At 37.4% G+C, this 22071-nt stretch overlaps 1 protein-coding gene across 8 annotated transcripts in view; it reads left to right on the top strand.

Annotated features, from left to right (window-relative positions):
* Positions 1-22071, top strand: part of LOC145995971 (uncharacterized) — a 133608-nt gene that overhangs the window by 76535 nt on the left and 35002 nt on the right. For 7 of the 8 annotated variants that reach the window (XR_014442737.1, XM_083132061.1, XM_083132064.1 and 4 more), the window contains exons 7-10: positions 2721-2869; positions 4673-4837; positions 9845-9919; positions 18698-18933. Coding sequence is in view for 7 of the 8 variants with exons in the window: in XM_083132061.1 (XP_082988187.1) it covers positions 2721-2869; positions 4673-4837; positions 9845-9919; positions 18698-18933 (625 nt within the window). In the remaining variant the exon portion in view is untranslated. The remainder of the gene's footprint in view (positions 1-2720; positions 2870-4672; positions 4838-9844; positions 9920-18697; positions 18934-22071) is intronic. The other variant, XM_083132065.1, reaches the window with a different exon arrangement.

Here is a 22071-nt window from a genome sequence, read left to right as displayed (position 1 = left end):
GTTCGTTTGCTTTTCAGTGTGAACTAGTTGGTAGGGTGTCTGGCTGCCACATATGTCAGACCCAGATTAGATTCCTGGGGTGGGTGATGTAAGTTCGGAATTTTTCTGGCCTTGTCCCCTCATGAAGTGGCTCTGGGGCTCACCTGGCCTCAAACCAATGGGAATGGTGTGTGTGTGTGTGTTAAAGATGGTCGGAGTGGGGTGCTGATCACATCACATCCAGAAAATGGCAGGGATTGAGAGTGTGTGGTGCCCAACCCCCCCAAATGTACATCCATGGATTGGTGCTATATGCATGGGGAACTTTATCTCATTTGTACAAGGATATTCTTGAACCTTTATTTTGTAATTATTTCATTTCCTTAATATCAGAAAGCATTCTTACCAAATAACTTACTGAATTAACCCATTAACGCCCATGAGATCACACTTATATTGCTTCACTGAGAATAATATATTGACAATTTTTTTCTTCTGCACACATGAACACATCATTGAAGGTTTTTCTTGCATGACAACAAAAAAAAACAGTTAACGCAGAAATTTTAAATATATTTATAGGCACAATTATGTTCAAAAAAGCAATATTTTCATCAGTCAATTTACTTTCCCTTTGATAATGTTTAGCATAGTGCGGGGGCAAAGTGACAAAAAGTGGTGGGGCAACTGTCCTCCCCACCCCACCTAATTGCTACCACTGAATATGTTATATATCTATGTATTCTTGTATGTTAAATGTAAGACAAGATCAGGAATTAGTTGTGTAAATGGAAATATACGAGGTGTGGCAATTAAGTAACGAGACTGGTGTCATAACTGTGATGTATTGCAAGAAAGTTACAATTGACTGGTATCCCCTTCAATATACTCCCCTCCCCTATCAATACACCGCTGCATACGTGTCTTCCATTGTTCAAAGCAATGCTGTAGGTCATCAGATGTCACACTGTTCAACAACTCTGCCGTTTTTCGTTTCACCTCTTCCACGGAGTGAAAATGTGTTCCCTTCAATGCACTTTTCACTTTTGGGAAGAGATAAATGTCACAGGGGGCCAGGTCTGGGGAATACGGAGGATGGTCGAGCACAGGAATGCGCTTGTCGGCTAAAAACTGCTTCACAGAAAGGGCATTATGGGCAGGCGCATTGTCCTGGTGGAGGATCCATGCATCGTTCTTCCACAAATCCGGTCTCTTCTTCCTTATTCTTTCCCTCAGTTTGCTTAGGACTTCTTTGTAGTAGGTCTGATTCAACGTTTGACCCTGACGCACCCATTCAGTCATGATGATACCCATGATATCGAAAAAAACGATGAGCATTGCCTTCAGTTTCGACTTGCTCATTAGTGCTTTTTTCATTCTTGGCGATGTGGGAGTCTTCCAGTGCATGGATTGACGCTTGGTCTCGGGATCATATTGGAAAATCCATGTTTCATCACATGTGATGACACATGTTAGCAATTCTGGGTCTGCCTTGAGTCGTTCCATGATGTCACAGCAAATGGTCTTTCGATTGTCTTTTTGGTCCTGAGAGAGGTTTCTCGGAACAATTTTTGCACACACTTTTGTCATGTTTAAATTCTCATGCAAAATTTGTCTTACTGTCTCTTTGTTAATGTTCATCATGTCTGCGAGCGTCCGAATGCTCAGATGTCTGTGTTTCCGCACAAGTTCATGAATTTTTTTTAACATTGTCGTCCTTTCTTGAACTCACAGGGCGGCCGGGACGTTCATCATCTTCAACCTCCTCCCTCCCTTCTGAAAATCGTTTGTGCCATTCGAACACTCGCGCATGTGACATAGCATTATCACCATACACCTCTTTTAACATTGCACAACATTCCATCGGTGTTTTTTAAAATTTAACCAGAAATTTGATGTTAATGCGCTGCACAACTTTATTGTCCACCATGATTCCGTCACTACTACAGAACACTGTCTCTTCAAGGAAGCCTGCAAAGAAAAGAAAAGCTTTCAGAATCATGAAACAAACAGTGGGTGCGCATGAAGGTTCAATATCAACAACACATCAATAGCTACCTCCCCCCCACTATCCTACGCGACAGGAGGTGCGCAGTCTCGTTATTTAATTGCCGCACCTCGTAAATGTGTTACTAATTTACCAGCCAATAAAATGCTTTTATGTACAAACTATGACATTTTTCGTTCTCTCAAAATAATATTCACGCTCAGGTGACCAAATGCAAACTTTTTAAACAAAAGGATTCAAGAAAAAAAATTTGGGCGTTAATGGATTAAAAAAAAGTAAATAGCAATGTGCATATGTGGATTATCTGAATATTCAGATATCCAGATTATCAGTATTAGTCAGATATCCATATTACGGATGGCCACAAAATTCGGATAACTGATATCTGGATTTCAAATTATCCATTTCAGATGCAATGAATAATCTGGATAATTCAGATATCCGGATAGTGCAGATTTGATGAAGAATTTGTAGAAAATCTGTACAGTGAAATATGAACAATATGTGGACAAATGATAAAACTGTGTGGATATCAGAATATTCGATATCCAGATTTGGCCATTCCTAATACATATTATCTAGATATTTCAATTTTGATATGCGAATATCAGACATACCAAAGATGAAAAAATCTAGCTGCAAAGAGGTGTATGTTGGTGGGTACTAAATATTACTACACATGTGTTCAGAAATCTGAAGAATCCGTTTTTAATCACTGTTTTGCTTCTTCCAGATAACGCAAGAGAAGGGAGAAATAATGATCACTTTTCCATATGGTTACCATGCCGGTTTCAACCACGGCTTTAACTGCGCAGAGTCAACAAACTTTGCAGCCCCTCGTTGGGTTGAGTATGGCAAAAGGGCTACTCAGTGTTCATGCAGGTAAAGATTTTGCTTGCTATTGATGGCAGCAGTAGAACTCATTTTTATGTACTTGTAATATGGTAAAATACACCTTTGTGTTTTAAGGTATATAGAGGTTTTTACAGATCTCATAACACGGAAAAATCAACTTGTGACTAAAAGGTCTGGGAAATTTATTAAATTATGGGGAATTTATTAAATTATTAAAAACCTGAAAAGTCTGGGAACATTCAATTCAGGGTGAGCCAAAAGTACGTACACATTATCCCATCACAAATATACTGTATAATGTATACCAACTTTTGGCCCACCCTGTACAATCATGGCATGCTGTGAAGGATATTTCACATTTGTTCTTGTGTAAGAAAGACGGTGAAAAGTTGATGTTGCGTTCCTGAATTTTACTGTCATTCCATTTTCAAATCAACCTTGACACCTCACAAATTGACAATTTTTTTTTCATACAGTGGTAGTACCGGTAAAGTTGACAAAAATTAAAATTTGAGATTTTTTGGGCTCTAAAATTATGAGCTACTGACTTTCAAAAAAGAAAGAATAGCCAAATTTGACATTTTGCAATCTTTAAACAGCTGTAGATCAAAAACCATTTGATCTGGAGAGTTAAAATTGGGGTCATACTCTTTTGTTTTTGTTGTGCTTTAATTTGAAATGCAACATGACTGTTGCTTGAAATTTGCAATTTTTCAAAAACAGATTTTTTGTAATCTCAAAAATACCATTTTTAAAAAAAAACATATTTGATTCCTTTTTTTTGGTGTTATAATATGCATGAAATTTACTAAATTCATTGATTTCCATGTTAAAACTGTAAAGATAAAACTTGAAGGTTCAAAGTATTTTTTATTTGTCAATTTCACGCAGAATGAGCCAGTGGGTGTTCTTGTGTAAATGAGAAATACAGTGAAAACTGGATGTTGCATTCATGGATTTTACATTTGCATTCTGGTTCCAATAAAACAGAATGTTATAAATTTTTCTCAGGTTGTACATTTTCCTGTATTTTAAGCTCTAAAATCACAGTACAATAAAAAGCTAATAAAAACTTATGTAAAGTATACTTCATGCTCATATAATCAGGAGTGGACCCACATTTACATTTTCTAACCAGTGTGACGTATCTCCACTGGGAATATAACTGTATCAGCTGTTAATACAGGGTGAGAATGTTAGCCCCTGTTATCACAGATGCCCTGTATATCTACTGTGAAATTGATTTGGTTTATTTTACATCACTTTTCTGACATTTTTGACTAATCACGAAGGTGAGGATGAATGATGATATGCATTTGAAGGGGGACACACAAAGAGCATCCATGTCCAAGCTGGGTTTCGAACCCAGGACCTTTGGCATCATAGCATGCTGTGATAACCACTCTGCCAGGAAGATCGGCTACTGTGAACACAAGAACCAATTCTTGCATATTGCATCAAAAATATAAATGTAGGTATCCACAGGAAGGGGTTTAATTCATTGGAAATTTTAGAATATTTAAGAGCCTAATAAACACCATTGAACGAGATTATTGTACTTTCACCAAAAATGATTCTGATATCTACAAATTACTTATGTACGTTATTCTATAAATTATTTCGTCAAAATGAAATCACACGATTTAAATCAATCCGATTTAAACCAAACAACCTTGCACTTACACGTGAACATAAACATACATTATCAGTCATTTATTGGTAAAACTTCCATGTACCTGCCTATTTTCGCAAACTTCAATAAATCTTTTCAAGATTTTTACACTTTATTACATCAAGCAGTCAGGACTAACACTTGTACTTCACTTCCAGGAAAGACACTGTGAAAATAAGCATGGACACGTTTGTGAAGAGGTTCCAACCAGATAGATATGAGCTGTGGCTACTGGGCAAGGATGTTGGCCCCCATCCTGAAGACCCCACTCGCCATTCAGCAGCACCTCCACCCACAGAGAGAGACATCCTGTGTAACAAAAAGTGAGTGTTGGGTTCACATTTCTCTCAGCTTTAACTGGATCCTGCTCGATTGCTCAATCTTGGTGTGGTTTTTGTTGTAAGATGCATGTTGCATGATTTTCATATGGTGCTGGAATTGCGTGTGTTCATTTATATATGCCTGAATGTGTGTGAAATGGCTTAATATGAAAGGATATGACAAATGTTTCATATATTAAATCTGGAAGTTTTTTGATCCATAGTTTTTTTCCATTGTGCACGATTAGTGTATTTTTTCAGATCGTCCTTTCGCCATATCCTGTCTGTCTGCAGGGCAATTTTTCTTTTTTAATTTTTAGTTTTGCTTCGTTACTATGTTGTTGTTAATCAGTTTATAATTTATAAAGAGAATGTTATAGAGAGCCTTGTAACATGCTAGAGAATAATTATTTATATTAGAGATGGCCAAGCCTAGATAAAATTTTATCTGGATATTGGATAAGTTTATATCTAGATTTAAAATATCCAGATATCCATATTGTTATCCATATTGTTCAGATATCCAGATTATCTGTTACATCCAAAATGGATATCTGATCATTTGAAATCCAGATTTCTAACTTAGTCAGAAACAGAGATAAATTGCCTTTAAAATGATATACCTGGATCTTAAATTTTCATTACAATTAAAGTTTTTAGTTTGTTATGCAGCCCATGAAGTTACTACAGCAAAGTTATTTTGACTTCATTTTTTTTTTTTGCAGTAAAGTAATCAAAGTATTTGTATTTAGTTGGTCATTGTGTGGTAGTTTCTGTTAAAAGTGTCAGCTGTTGTCTCAAGAAAGATATGGCCTTGCACTTCACTAACAGATTTTGTATGAACTATTGCTTTTTTACCTCCAGGTTCTGCTATATGTTAGGTTATTGTAGGTAAAATGCATTGTGCGCTTTACAGTTAGCATACTTAGTCCATAGTTTTGTGAGAGATGTACAGATTTGGGCTGAGAGCATCACTTTCAGAGTATAAGGAACTCTAGTCCAAATTAACAACAGAATGCAAATTTCTATTTCTTAAGAGCTTCTGTAGTTATTCTTTCTCTGTGATAGATCAACAGAATGTCCCATAAGTCTGGACCCGCAGAAGGCACATAGAATTTCAGACTTTTTCAAAAGTGGCCCTCATTGCATCATATACACAGTTGAAGACAAAATCTTCCTCCTGCAACACTTCATGGATCAGTTGCAGAAATTTACTGACATGCTTGCGCAGTGCTTTCTTTAAAATGGAAAATACCCTGAATTTGGCCTTTCAGATGGCCCCACATTTAAAAATCGAGCAGAGTGAGATCTAGGCTCCTTGGAGGCCATGTCATTCTTCCTCAGCATTCATTCCACTGTACGGAGAACTGTGCGTGAAGGTAATGCCACACTGTCAGCACATAATGTGGAGGGGCATCATCTTGCTGAAAACTCCCATGGGTCCAGACTTAGGGGACACTAATTCAGTGCTTTTAGGTTAGGGACTAATTCATTCGTGAATAAAATTATGCAAGACCGTAGAATTTAGTTGGTAGAATTTATATGCTTGATACTCTGAGTATGGTGTGAATGACAGTTTATGTACATTTAAGTGTTCTTGAAATATCTTGCTACTGTCAAAAATATTGCACAAAATTCACAGTGGGGGGTATCACAAAACTAATATTTCTTCAGACCCAAGTTCTAACTGCCTTTGTGTAAGAGTTCCATTGTATATAAGTTCTTATCATTAGTACCTGAATGGGAAAAAAAGTTGATCATCATAAACACAAGTAAGATAAAATCCTTTAGAATTTTTGTTGAGACTTTTTTGGTTTTAGGGTAAGAGTTCGTGCAATAGCCAGCATTTGTTTGAGGCATTGTGTTTCAGTGATATTCGATAACTTTTCGTTCCTATATAATTACCCATGATATGGGTATTTACTTGGGTATTGACTTTCATCTGTTCAAAAAAATCTTTCTAGAGATATTCCTGAAGTTCCATTTGTCTGTTGCCTTTTTTCAGATAGGTTTCTCTCTCACTCTTTCTTTTTTGCTCGTTATTATGTGGTTATTCTCATTGTTAAGGTTCCACAAGGACCTTAAATTTGTGATACTCTAAATTGTGAATTAAATGTTTAGAATCCCTTCGGAAACATTTACGGTCTTTATTATTATTGCGTTTCCTGTTGTCTATTCATCTGTAATGGTTTTGCTGCACTGAAAGCTTATTTTCTACAGAAAATGCCTAAACAATTACAGCTGAAGAGGAGAAAATTCGAAATGGATCTAATTGTTTAGATTTTAGAGTATTGGTGGGAGACACCTCTTGAAAACGATTGGAGCAACATGTTTAAGAAAACTACACAAAATCTGACAATATGAGACTATTTGGTATCAATATATTCGTAATTCCATAACAGTTTGATTTATTTTGCTACTTTGTGCCCAAACACACTGTCCATGACTTTCTCATATTTCAAGAGTTCACATCACATACAAAGGTGATCATTCTAAATGGGACCTTAATCCAACACAATCAGTGTGTGTATGTGTAGAAATCAAGGGATTGAATGTGGAAAGCGCTATTTGTAGTAATGTTGAAACATTGCAAGTATGTCTTGTAACATTATACTGCTAGCATGTACTGTTCCATGACAGATAGCCCTAACATTGAACCCCTGGGAGTAGAATTGTCATAATTTTCCGACACTCATGTCTGGTATTAAAGAATTTAGTCCTATTACCATGACATTTTTATGAACCAGTGTTCCCACAGACATTTTTTCTTTTGTTGAATTTTGCAGGATTCTTGTATCTATAAAACCAAATTCGTATATTTCTAAGAAAAGAAAAATGGGAAGATTTGTTGCCGTTGTCTGTAAATTAATATAATTTTCAAAAACATTGTACGATAAATGTGCCAAAAAATAATAAAAAAATGATTGTTACAAAGATAGCAGTTGCAATTTACACAACTGGTTATTTATATGTGTTAATCACTTAAAAAAATCAATAAAACTTATGAAATATATTACCCAAGTTTCATTTTATTTGCATTTACTGTAAGGGAATCAATCAACTGTAGTAACTATTCATATTGAGTAAGTAAAGCTACCCCTTGCAACATGTCATGTGGAGATATAGCTCCACACATTACCAATGTCAGCCATTTGTGGAGCTGATGGGATCAGCAGCACTTAAAACTGCTGTCTTTAACCCCCAGGTAGACATTTATTTGAGGCTGGGTGAATCCCAGAATCACTTTATGCAAGGGCAAGTTTGGAAAAATGCCCTGGCTCTATTTGTTTTAAGTAGAAGACAAAATTTCAAACAACAAAGGGAAAAATGTGTGTGGAGAATCTATTTCTTAGCATTAGAGAAGTTTAAAGGCAAGGTAGGAACCAGTTTGTAGTTGATATTTTTTGGTGCTGTGTCCATGCGGAGAAGCAGACATCAAAAGTAGCATTGCGGAAACTTTTTCCTTTGCTGCCAGCTTATGCAAGACAGGAATATTCCTTTTGTATTTATTCTTTTGTTACTTACACAGGGTTTCCACTACTCTGGAAATCTTTAAGTCGAGGAAATCAACCGTTTGAATAAATCGGTCATGGAAAAGCCCAGATTTTTGAAAATGCATGGTTCATTGTAGCAAGCAGAGTAGTGGTACAGCTGCTATCTTCAATCGTTTATAACTATTGATAAGTGAATATTGTAAAAAAAAAAAAAAAAGTTTAAGTTAAATACATTTTTTTGTGCGTAATTTATAAAAGGGGAGTTCCCATTTGAAAAATGAAGTTTTTACGTGTTTTAACAACAGTAATGGGCTGATCTCCATGGCAGAGTGGTTAGTACAGCACACTACAATCCCATGGGTCTAAGGTTCGAATCGTGGCCTTGCACGTGGATGTTCCTTAGGAGTGCCTCTTCATCAGTTTCATATCATCACTCATCATCTTCATTGCGTCATCATCTTCATTGCGATTGGCCTACACTAATATAAAATATATCCCAGCATGTGGTACTGATTTACTTTTCTGTTTATTTTTTTTTATTCATAAATAGTTCACCACAGGAAAACAACGCAATTTATTAATTAGAAAGTTTTACTGTTTTTGGGGCATACTTTTCGTTTAGTGCATATTTATGGAAATTCTTGGTCTTAGTCACAACTTTACTCTGCATAGTCAGGTTAATTTTTTAGGTCTTAAAATTCCTTGCATTTTCTAATATTTGTTTACCCCATAATCATCTGGCTTCACTCCCAGCACTAACTAACTAACTCTCTAGCCTTCTTAAACCCGAAGGTTCATGGCTGCAGCAACACAGGCCTTCCATCTATCCCTATCTTGAGCAAGATCTATATACTCTTTTCCATCCCTACAGATTTCCTTTAGGTCCATCTCAACGTTGTCCCTCCCATCTTCGTCTTGGCCTTCCTACATGTTTCCCAACAAGAATCCTATAAACTCGTCTTTTCTCTCCCATTCGTGCCACATGGCCTGCCCATCTAAGTCTTCTTGATTTAATTATTCTAATAATATCTAGAACACCCCCAGGACCCATCCCCATTTTTTTTTGTTGTTTCAGTGTGATAATGTGACCAGGCTGCATTATATAAACCGTTTCAGTTAGCTTAGTGTACCTGTTCCTTCAAATAATTCCTGATTGACATTTTGCACTAAATTTTTCATGAGTTTTCATTGCCATGATAATTGGGTTAAGTTCTTTTTTTGCCAGAGAGTTTTGAGTCAAGTTTTGCATAAAAGTTACATATACTTATTGCATTTATAGTGTGAAATGAGGCCCTTTGAGTTAAGCCCCACATTTTGTGGGTGTTACTAAAAGTCTATACATTTTCTTACGAGTTTGAAATTACATACGTACTCTCTGTATAGAAAGCTTGAGCTGTTCGGGTCTCAATGTAATATATTTCTCCCTTGAAGTCTTGATTCTTAAAATGGTGTTGCATATTTTGATATACATATCTATGCTTTAGGGACTGGCAAGAATATGTTTTGTCTTATATAGATGTAGCAGAGGGAAAAAAATGAAAGGAAACAGCATGGAGCTAAACAAGAATGGAGAAATGCCCAATGGAGATTGGTGAGATATTTTCCTTAGAAAGGATACTTGGCATGCTGTGTGATCCTAAGTAGGGAAGGGTGAAATAGAAATTCAGTGTTGTCCCCGGATTTGAGATGTTCACAACTTGCAGTTCCTTTTTCTCTTCTTCCTGATGCATACCAACACTTTACAATAACACTTTTTTTTTAACAAGTATACTCAAAGAGGTACTTACTTTTTCTGTTAAACCTTTTTGTGGGAGAAGTATGTACCTCTTTCAAGTGTACACATATGAAGCAATGCATTTTTCATTCTCGAACCATGAACAGGGATATTTTTTAAATGTGTTTGTGCCCAAGTGTTTGGTTGCCGTAAACGTTTGATGTGTGTGTCATGAATTTGTGGAACCACTTCTTCTCGATGATCCCATGTGGTTAACATGTGTCTCATTCTAGCTACACAATCTGACTAAGGAATTAGCTTACATTGGTGACTGAAAATTTGTGTGTGTGCTATTTGTCACTTTTCTGCCCCTTGTGACCTTATATGACGCCAAAAATAGAATTTCGTTACTGTTTCTTAATTGCCGATATCGGTACATTACAAACACACAATAAAAAAATGTGTAAAATGTGGACCATTTTTGAGAAAATTATGTCAGCCAAGTGGTTAATATTGTGTCATAATACACAAAATACCATTAAATACACTGTCATTTCAAACAAGAAATTCAACGCTAAGGTATTGTTTCATCAAGCACGCGATACAAATTCACTACTGCTCATCTATTGGTGAGATATACCCATGTCTGTCTTCGAACTCATACCTTGTAACCTTCGGTGGGTCAACCACCTAACATGCTCAATCACAGTGGCAGTAAACTCTCACTTGTGTACTGCTGGCTTTAAGGTTTGCTGGGCCTTTCGTCTGTCTTGTCAGTGATTTTCTAATCAGATCTGTAATTAAATATATTCTAATTTCTAAAAAGTGGATCTGTGAAATTTTCTCTGTAAACTGATAATCTTTGTGGATGATGACACTTACTGATATCTACACACTCTTAACCTTTTCACTGCTAAGGACTTTCTCAATTGTAATACCATGCTGTGCTAAGTACTTTTTACATTTTAATAGTTTAATTTGTACCATTTTACCCTTTCAATTTTAATGATTTTAGTGTTTCAACAAACAAAAACTGCTAAAAAGTTGTACATATTATTATTTATCACCAAAAAATTACACACATAATACACAGAGGTAACTATATAAATGTGTATATACGTATTTTTTGTAAGAACTTTTTTTGTATATGAAATCACTGTATTATTATAAATGTATGTACAAGAAACTGTATCATAAAAGGGAGCACTGCTAAAATTTGTTGGGAAACAAATCTATCTAATATACACATAACAATACACACATAATGTTAGTAGTTTTTCAAAGTGTGGTATTTTTCAAAGCACGGTACTACACAAAGTTCGACATTACATTTTTGCCACATATAACGTGACTCTTTTCTCTTCTTGGGTTCTATAGTCGAATTGGCACACACATGACATTTTCTGGAAGGTTCTTTCTTCTTTCCTGTAGCTGGAAGTAATGTAAAAAAACGGGTGCATCAGGATCATCAATATCACTGTTCTCATCTGATTCACCATGTAAATCATTCTGACTCATCACTTTCGTCATTTGTAATAAATTCGGCAATTTCATCATTGGTAAGTGCACTCATACTTGGGCGACTAGAAGCCATTGCAAACAATAATAATGCGCAAAGTATACAAAATAACGACCGTTCTCACTATAGATGGTGGTAGTTAACAACAAGTTTCACAAACTCACATGGCAATTCCACAACTCAAAAAACATAGGCTAATCTTTAGGACCAGTATACTCGCCCATAGCAGAGCAGAGTTTTCAGTATGCATGAACATAGTTGCTTTGTACCTCCCAAGATGGCAGTAGCTATCAGTGATAAACAAATTTGAAGGTGCATTATGCTGACGCCAATCTAAAAATAGCGAACTAGTTGGGCGAGTATACTAGGATATGATTGTATTATTCCTTGGATGAGTATACTCGCCGGTAGCAGTGAAAGGGTTAAAAGAATGATTCCCATTACAAATTCTCCATAAAGTCGAGGACGAATTATGAGTGGAGTAGGTCTTTGAACTTTTGAAAATCGTGGGTTCTTCAGAATGATTTGACATTTTCAAAATAGCCATGCGGACACGGTTTAGATTCTTCTTCAATCTGATTCACAATAGCTAGAAATGCATCCGTTGTATTTATTTACTCCTCCAGGATGGGAGTGCTGTTGTTGTAAAAGGGGAGGAAGTGATTAGGATATGGTGTAAGTGGTTCAAGGGAAGTCTTGGTGCTGATCACCAGTAATAACAAAACTTAGAAGTGAACCCATAAATGGTTCATTCACATCAATCAATGCATGTGATTTATTTATTTATACTTTGCAGTTTAGCTGGATACTCATGTTTGCTATAAAGTTGATACTCGTGTGCTGTAAAGTTGATACTCGTGGGCTGCATGCAAAGTTGATGCTTGTGGGCTGCAAAGTTGATACTCATGGGCTGTAATTGACTGTGTGCTTATAAATTTTTCACTATCCTTGACCAGTCCGAAGAGTAATAGACACCTTTTGTTGAATCTTGCTTTGTAACTTGCCTGCATGAAGAGCCAAGAACCTTAGCTGCTACAAATTCCCAAATAATATGGATTCATTATTATTCACTATTTTTATATCTGGTAACGTTTTACAAACCCCTGATTTGGAAGAAAAACTTATTGTGCATTACATAGTTTGTTGTATTACTAAGATTCAACAAAATATGTGATGAACAAATCGAATCTCCTTGAACTGAATTGGCAACTGTGTAATCCTATATACTATAGGTTTCTTGTTCCAACTCTCCTGCAGCTGATGATGCAAGCAAGAATTTTGTGGAATGTGCTGTTTATAAATACAGTCCAGTCTCGATACAATGACCTTTCACAGTTCCCAGGAAAAGGGTGGTTATTTTGAAGGGGTTGTTATTGGAATTTTCACCAATTTTCATCTTAAACTGAGCTCAAACAGACACAAAGATTCCTAGGAGATGGTAACACCATTTATCCAAAAAAGGATTTAAAATGTTATTTTCTTTTAATTGTGCACAGTCGTTGCTCTTCCATGAAATTCTTACAATTCTAGTTCATGAAAAACCAGTTTGCACCAAGATCTACGGAAAGGAAAACAAGCTCTTGCTTATTGCAATCGAGACTCAAAGAATCTTGACACCAGTCACACTGACGCCAGCAAAAGTCTGGAGATAATCGAGCAGAAAGAATGTTTGAGCATTGTCTATTACAAGATTAATTTGTAAGATAAGATCTTCCGGGAGAGAGTAAACAACCTTTCTAGGTACCAGACAAAAAGAAAATCGGGGCTGTAAATTTCGTTCCAGTTCAGCTGTGTAAAATACATCATAAGAAAAGTCACGTTTTCTTTGCTTCAACCAACTTCATATTCATCCCTCCCCCATTCCAGGGAGCAGTCCAAACTCTTTCTCGACTTGCGTTGTAGTCCAGCCTGAAAAAGGAAACACGCAACGTGCGATCTGTTTGCACCCAATGCATATTCTAGGATACATTAAACAGTGTCACACTCGATAATCATTTGGATTTGGAATTGGATTTCACTTCAAACTGTATATTTAGTCCCAATTAACCCATCAGCATAAAATGAACTCAAAACAAGTTTATGAAACCTCCGCATTTTCAGATATCAAAATGCGAGATCGTTATTTACTCGCAAGTTAATCGATGATCTAATGTTGGATTTAGGAGTATTCTCGATGTCAAAACACCCGCTCCTCCAAACGGTTTCCCCTTGAATATTGTTCCTTTAAATCAGACTCAGCGTCCATTTCTACATTGAGCTTTTTTTTTTTTCCCCACATGAATGGTTCTGAAGAAAAGCGGCAATTATATTGTGTGCATTTCATTCCAACACTGCTGTGAGTGTTCAGAAAATTTATTCTTGTGTCAGATGCAAAATGAAATTTACAGTTTTGCTTATCAGAACGCACAGAACAGGAAGTTGTTTTAACTCTTTGTTTTTCTTTCTGGAGATCGAATTTCTTTATCTTCAAATCAAAACAGGTTTGCGAGATTCAAAACAATGACTTTTTCCTTCCTCGTGGATGAGTCATTGCTGTTATTGCTTGAAACACTGGCACCAGGTGCAGCGTAAAAACAAGGGAGAACAGCTGGAAGTTCGAGCAACAGGTGGTCGAAGAGAAAATCCTCAGCATTTCAAAGATAACACAATGTGGAAGATGGAACTTTTATCAGCAGTGTGAAGAAGAAAGAAATTGCCCTTGCTTTACGTTCTAACATGCAACAGACAATAATACTGGCAATATTATATATATATAACAGCATAAAAAAAAAGTAGGGTCTGAATTCTGCAATTATCACATTGCCGTGTGGCGGAGAATGAGCTGGGAAGGGGAGTAGGTCATGTTTTTTTTAAATTGTCGTATGGTTTTTGTTCGTTTTCAAGAATGTATCTAGAACAGGTTGCCCCATTTTAGACGTCAAAGAAAAGGAAGAGTTGCCCACTTCCACCCTCGCCTATAATCAGCCCGTGTGCACACACGAGCAAGAAAATCATGGCTGAAACAATCGGCCAATCCCCCCCCGTTTGCTGACAGGAAAAGAGGGAGAAGGCACTCAGGCCAAGGGAACACTTTTTTGGCAAACATTATGACTTTGGCACAGTTAGGAAAACGTATGAAGTGGGAAACTGGAGTTATGATGCACATAAGATCAAAGTAAACTTTTTAGGAAACCGGGATGACAACGCATTAAGGCTGGTTTACATTGGTAGAGTGAGTGGGAGAGTTACTGGCCTGTCTGATTGACTCGACCCTTCTATGGCGAGTAGCTATTTACACACTTTCTACTCGACTCCAGCAAAGTGGGATAGTAGCTGCAGCTGTTTGGTGCTCTTTTGACAGAATGAACCTATCGACGGGGATGTCGATTTAAGAAAAAAGTTCTGAAACTGTTTACACACTTTTTTTTTCACGAGGAATGAATACAATTATGCACAAGGACATGTCTGGGGAAAAAACTCATTTCTTTGATTTTTCTATTTTTGATCATTCTTAGTTGAACATAAATTCCTTATTTTTAATTGTATTTCTCTTACGCCAAATACATCAAGTCTCATCTCTTCAACTTCATACACTCGTAGTTTATTTTGTTTTGTTCCTATAGGTGGGTTTCATGTGACGTCAGAATTTGCACCACCGCCATGTTTGCGGCCAAGTTGTTTGTCATCTGCGAGGAAATACTTACCACGTAGGAGAATGGGATCCATTCTCTTTGCACATAGCATTTGTTAACAGCTGCGCCAGTTGTATGTTTGTTGTTAGTACAGGACAGCCACTCGACTGTCCTGACTACTGGAGTGAGTACTGGCTCCAGTGCTCTCCCCAGATGTTTACACAGGGAGAGTAGCTCGCTTTACCCTACTCGCTCCAGCTACTCTCCCGTCTACTCGACCAATGTAAACCAGGCCTTAGGTGGCTTGACAATCTTTAGTTGGCCTATGTGGCTTTCATTATCTCTAACAGTTTCGTTTTTTTATGAAGTGTTACAGGGAACAAAGAACATGTTTTAAATGAAAGCGGCTACCGGAAGTGGTCAGCTACGAGGGCAAAAGTTGCTCACTCACGGGAACCTGCTGAACTCTAGGTCAGAGCTGGACAGATGGGCGAGACTTCCAGGTGCCACGCATCTGTATTTTGGAACATTCCTGCGATCTTATCTCTCAAGGTGGTGTATTTATTGATGAAAGAGCTTGACATGCCATACACATTGACGAAGACTGCAATTCCAGCAGACATTTCGGACTGCTCCCCCCCCCCCCCCCCCCGGAGTTGTTAGTATCTCGTAGGACAAGGAAACAAGTCAAGGTTTATTTAAAATAACATCCAAGCACATTCGATCTTTGCTTCTCGCGTATCCAAGAGCAAGCTAAATCACAATGGCAAAACAAGCCTGGCACGTTGGGTAGCAGACGTCGGGTGCAGGGTAACATTGGCATGCTTGGGGGAGGGGAAGACAGGTCAAGTGCTATTGGATATCACTCAAGCATGGTGTGGTGGGGGAACAACTTGCAAGCGGTAGAGCGCTCGTGAAGGGAATGAGGATGAATAAAACGAGTGCAAGAAACTTTTTTTCGGCAGTTTTTCCTTTAATTTTTCAACTTTTTTCCAAATACTTCACGGTTCCCGGGAAAAGGGTAGTTATATTCGGGATCGTAGAATCGAGCGCTGACTGTAAATAGTGCATAAGAATGTACGTTCTAGCACAAGTCGTAAGACAGGTTCTTGTGTCAAATTTTATCCAATTGCGTCTTTTCGAACCAAATTGTGGGGAACACTGATACCAGATATATATATAGACAGTTTCACACACGAAAAAATGATATTGTTCCCTCGCTAGGCTGTCGAAAACTGTGAGTGGTGAAAGGTGTAGAGAGAGGTAAAGGGTGTTGCTGAAGGTGGTGAGGGGTGGTTGTGGGATGTGTGTGTGATATATATATATATATATATATATATATATATATATATATATATATATATATATATATATATATATATATGAGAGCATGTGTTTGCAAAATTTACCACTGTCAGGTCTTTGGTTCAGTTTCATATCCTGAAACAAAAATCTGGCAAACAATCTTTTTCCTCTGTGTACCCTGCATGATTTTCATGTCTTTCGATCAGTGTGAACGATTGTGTTTTCGATCAGTGTGAACGATTGTGTTTAACATAAAGTTGCATGCTGCTTCAGTGCATTGTGAAATGTTCTTGCTCCCTCTATCTTACCATTCTAGCTCCCTCTGTCTCGCCATTCTATATAGTAGTCACTTTTAGGTGTCTTGATGGTATTCTCTCATGGTTGGAAACCCTGATTCCTGCATTAATGTTTCAAATTAAAAATGTACCGCAGTGAACTTAATCTGGCTGTGAGGTTCTGCAGATTTGATTTTTTGATATTAGTGAATCTTGGCCAGGTGTTTAATGCTCCACATATTCTTGACCAAGGCATCAGGAGGTTTGACAAGCATGGAGGAATGTTAAATACATAGTTTTTGACTTTGGAAATAGTCTTGCAACAGCAGGAAACAGCATTCTTAAAATTAGATTTTCTTACACTGTAGTGAGCCTGCTTGGTGGGTGAACATGCTAAGTGGTCAACTTTCTGTCTCGCCACCAAAGGCCCCTAGTTTTGATTGATTTGTTTATTTTACTTCGCTTTTCTGCCACTTTGGGCTAATCGTGAAGATTAGGATGACTGATATGATTAAATTAATGAAGGGACACTTGCAAAGAACACCCATGCCCAGACTGGTATTGAAAACCTGGACTCCTGGAGTCATAGCATGGTGTGTTAACCACTCTGCCGTGGAAGTCGGCCCTGGTTTCAATCCCCAGCAGGCAAGGGTGTTCTTTATGAGTGTCACTTTATCTGATAGTTGCTCATTATCATTGTTGCTGTTACCCAAAATTGGCAGAAAAGTGGTTAAATAACAAAAATTCTTAAACTATGGAGAGGTCTTTAGTCATCCTACAAGTTGAAGTGTTTAAATGAAATGGATTCGTAGTGGAGCTAATCAGAGAGCCTTTTAAATTCTCAGCATTTGCAACTGGGAAGAAAACAAGAGCTCAAGTTCTGTATCACTTTGTGTCTTGACAGCCAGTGTAATCTACCTCCTGCCACACATGTTGATGGCAGCACCTCCATGCAAACAGGCAGTCTCCTTGAATTTTCTACACCAGTCTCTTATTGTTTTGTCTGTTGGTGGTTCTGTACAATACTTAGTTCCAAAAACATGTTGCACTGTTACAAAATTTAACTACGTTTTATCAAATTGCAGGACACAAAAAGATTTCTGTTCCTCCTACTGCCTCCTAGCAGAGAAACATGCAACTAAGCCATGTCATCCGTCACGAAACAAACTTGTTGTTGGCCTGCTTTCATCTTTTGTATTGGGTTTGCTACAGCACGGTGAAACTTCCATTATCTGTACATACTGTATACATCATCTATGCTTATCTCATATAAAGTCATTGTTTTTTCTACAAAGTTAATTAGTGTTACGAGACACACCAAGAAAGGAAAGATATACAAGCAGCAAACTAAAGTAGTGTAAAGTATAACTTGCTTGCCTTCTCATAACTTGGCACTATGCTATGATCATTGACCAGCTACATAACAACTTTTTATAGATGCAAAATAGCAATACAGTTAAGTGATTTTATTTAATTTTTCATGTGAGTGTGGAGTGACTAGTCATGTAAAGTTGTGTTGTGTGTATGTGTGGTTATTTTGGCTTGAGAAAGTTCTAGGAAACCAGGATGAATCAAACCATATATTATTTTGCATGTTGAATTTGTATATGATATGGAATGCTGCTGCTTCTTTTCAAGAACCCAATTGTTGTCGTGATGCTGGGTCATATGTATACAAGTGAACACAGAAGACAACTGAAATATATGTAGATTTGGAGAAGTGACATATTGATTGCTTCTATACAATGTTGGTAGTATGTCGACTCTCAGTTCATAGAAGATAAAAAATCTCAAAACTACCAAACTTGAATTCTAATATATGTGGTGGACTGCTACACCATCCTTTCAATATTCCTATCAAAGTTCACGTACAGATTTGAAGCCTTTGGTTTGCCACTGAATGAATATTCTAATCAATAAAACCTCTGTCTTCCTCTCTTTCTAGCAACAATGAGATCCCTTCAACATATTTGGAGACAAAGAAGAAGCCGAAGCGCCATCCAATTCACAAGGACAAGGGGGCACTTGCAGAGATGAAGTCAGAGAAACAAGAGAAGGTGGACATCCCACCAGATGTGAAGAGGGTCCTGGAGGAGATCGACATGGATGATATAGAAGAAATCCCAGACGAGGAACAGCTAGAGGTTCTGGAAGATATCTGGCTAAAGGCTGGGGAGATGGGTAAGAGCAGTCTTTTTTAACTTACTGCAGAGTTATGGGCAAGCTGTGCATGTAAATATTAAGACAGTGTCATTTCCTTGAGACAAGATAAATTCATCAGGGTAATAGAGAACTAGGAATGTTTTTTGCCCTAAGGACATACTCTTTTATCTCCATTGATAACATATTGTGGAATCTGCAGCCTAAGTTTGCTTACATGTGCCTTAATGTTTGTTCTCGCATGTGTATCTTCAGTTAATGATCCAGTCTGCTCATCATAGTAACAAAAAGAGGTAGTAATTATAATCCCTTTTATGCCATTGGAGAGGAAAATGTAATCAGTTATATTAAGGCTCAAGCTATAGGTTTCATCTTTGAATGTTTTGAAATACTTGTACCCATACAATTGTGTTTGTGTATATATGGCCCTCTACATTGATGCAGTAGTAACGTAATGTCACCTTGCAGTCGAGGGGTCCCAGGTTCAATCCCCAATGAAGGCACATAGTGGTTGGGATCCTACTTTAAGCTGTAGGTCCAGTCCTGATTAGCCTATCTCTAGATATAGTGGACTTGAGGGAGATTTCACACCGAAGCAACACTTGTTTATGTGCTCAGTTCGCATGGTGATACCAATATAATATCATTAATCAGTTTATTAGTCAGCCAAAAAAAATGTAACAAGACATTGTTGCATGTAAATCACATTATAAAATTTGTGCAAGTTATTGAAACTCTGGAGAGACATGTTGTGCATGAGAAAATGGAGAAATCTTGTGCACAGAACTCAAATTGTATATGCTAGAATTTCCAGCCTGGATATAGCAAAGAACTAAACACTAGAGAAATGGTTCTGAACCTTTATTAAACCATGTCCAGCCATTTTTTTTAAAAAATTTCCAAGTAAATACCTTTCCAGTATTTAAGATTTTATACATGAATTATCATGTACCCATGAAATTAAATATTGATAAGTAAATTCTGGCGTAATCATAAAGATTATTACATATAGGATTGCTAACAAATATAATAATATGGGTGACGAAGGGATATCTAGTCTCCTTATAATTAAGTGATCCTGGGTTCGATACCCGGTATAGGCACATAGTGGTGTGGATCTCACTTTAAACTGTAGGTCCAGTCCTGATTTGTCTATTTGCGCATAAAAATGGACTTTAGAAAACTAAAACTCCAACTTAAACATGAAATTGGGATTATCTTATTTGTCATCTACTTTGGGCAGAACCTTTTGCAGCTCAATATAGTTGATGTGAGGGCCCGGCAGTTGAGAAACAATGCACTAGAGTACTTTAGCACGTTGACTGTTCTATTTTGAACTAACATGCCTAAATGTGCTGGCTGTTTCAAACAAAAGCAGTCGCGTCCTAAATGGCAAAACATGGACTGTTTACATGATGTTGAAAGGCAAATTGCAGCCGATAACTGCACCAACAAACTTGATAAAGCCAAAGGAACATTGTGTTTGTCTTCAAACATTGTACATATCGATACTTTATTATGTAAACAAATTAGAGGTTTAAACGTGTTGTGTGGCCTAGGGTTGGGCCCCCTTCTAGAGTTTAAATATAGCTCGTTGGGTCAAAGCATTCCCTACACATATGTGAACAAGATGGCCCAGTCCAAGCTACACGTGCAGCTTGTCAAGTCACTTCGGTTCGAAAGATTCAATTGATTATTGAGGGTTTGCTTCCAAGTGATATGTGCTGCTTGCAGCTTGTTGTGTGTCGCTTCTACTAGGGCGTGTCAAAAAGTATGGTAAATTTTTAGATTTATTGAAAAACGTGCATAGAAAAAATATGAAACTGTAGTATGTTTGACACATGGTACCACACTAAAATTCGACATAGGAACCACTGCCTTCGTGGGCATATCGTGTGAGGTGGGACAGGGAAATGGCCATTCGGTGGTGTTTTTGGTCCACACTCAGATTTTTGGACACCCAGCGTGCACACACTTTCCTGAAGCCAAGTTGGTCATGGACGATACTCTTCACTGAACCATATGATATGTTCAATGCATCAGCAATGTCATGCAACCTGACTCTTCTGTCTTCACGAATCATCACATCCATGTCGCACACATTCCTGTCGGTGATGGACGTTGCTGGTCTGCCACTTCTGTCATCATCTGTCACACTACTCCTACCACTTGCAAATGAGTTGCACCACACATACACTTGTTTCTGCGACATAACACTCTCTCCATAGACCTCCAAACAATTCTCGATGAATTTCAGATGGTTTCTCTCCCTTGACCCATAAAAAACTAATAACACCACGCACCTCCTCCTTGGAGTAATGTTCAAGTCATTGCGCCATCTTTGAATTGCTCTAGGTACCAGACGGATTGACGTAGAAGGCTGTAATTGCCGCCAGACTTGCATCACCTTGGTATCTAACACATACAAAATATTTAATTAGCTACACAAAAAACTCTGGGTTTTACAGACAAATTCACCTTACTTTTTGATACATCCTAATACTTTGGTGTGAAATATCCGTGAAACAACTCAATAAATTTGTTTATGCTTTAAATCATTGCCTGGTATTCATTTCTTCCAGAAAAAAACCTGTAAACTTTCCAGAAGCTCTCTTATTTTATAAAGTTTATATTGCAGGCACTAGCCTATACTGAATTTTCACTAGCAATTCTTTCTAATAATAATTGCCAGGCAGTTGGTAAGCACCTGTGAAACTGAACATTCTCTTGTACCTATGTTAAATGTCAACTTTTAATTTGGATGTATTGTTATAAAGACTGCTAGAGTACTGACTGTAAGTTTCCTAGTACTGACACTCGTTGATAGTACACCAAGATACTTTTACTTCATAACTTCAAAATGTTACAGTTTATATTCAGTCATTAAATTGATAATCCCACCTCAGAATCTGAATTCCAAACCTAGTCTATCCTTTGTGTGTGGAAAACAAACACGGGCAGTACTTTTTGTGAATGTTGCTTTGTATTACTCTCAATTACATTTAAAATGCATTTTCCGAACTAGTGCAGTTTGAAGCCATCATGCATTGCATGAAAATTGACGTAAGGAACACCATAACAAACTTCATCAAGTTCACGACAGGACTTGTGAAACGGCCATTGGCCACAACTCATTCAACATGTTAAACTTAAGAGTAT

This window comes from Lepisma saccharinum, chromosome 12, assembly GCF_977018435.1.
Source record: "Lepisma saccharinum chromosome 12, izLepSacc3.1, whole genome shotgun sequence".
Classification (NCBI taxonomy): domain Eukaryota; kingdom Metazoa; phylum Arthropoda; class Insecta; order Zygentoma; family Lepismatidae; genus Lepisma; species Lepisma saccharinum.
This window is presented reverse-complemented; position numbering and strand designations above follow the sequence as displayed.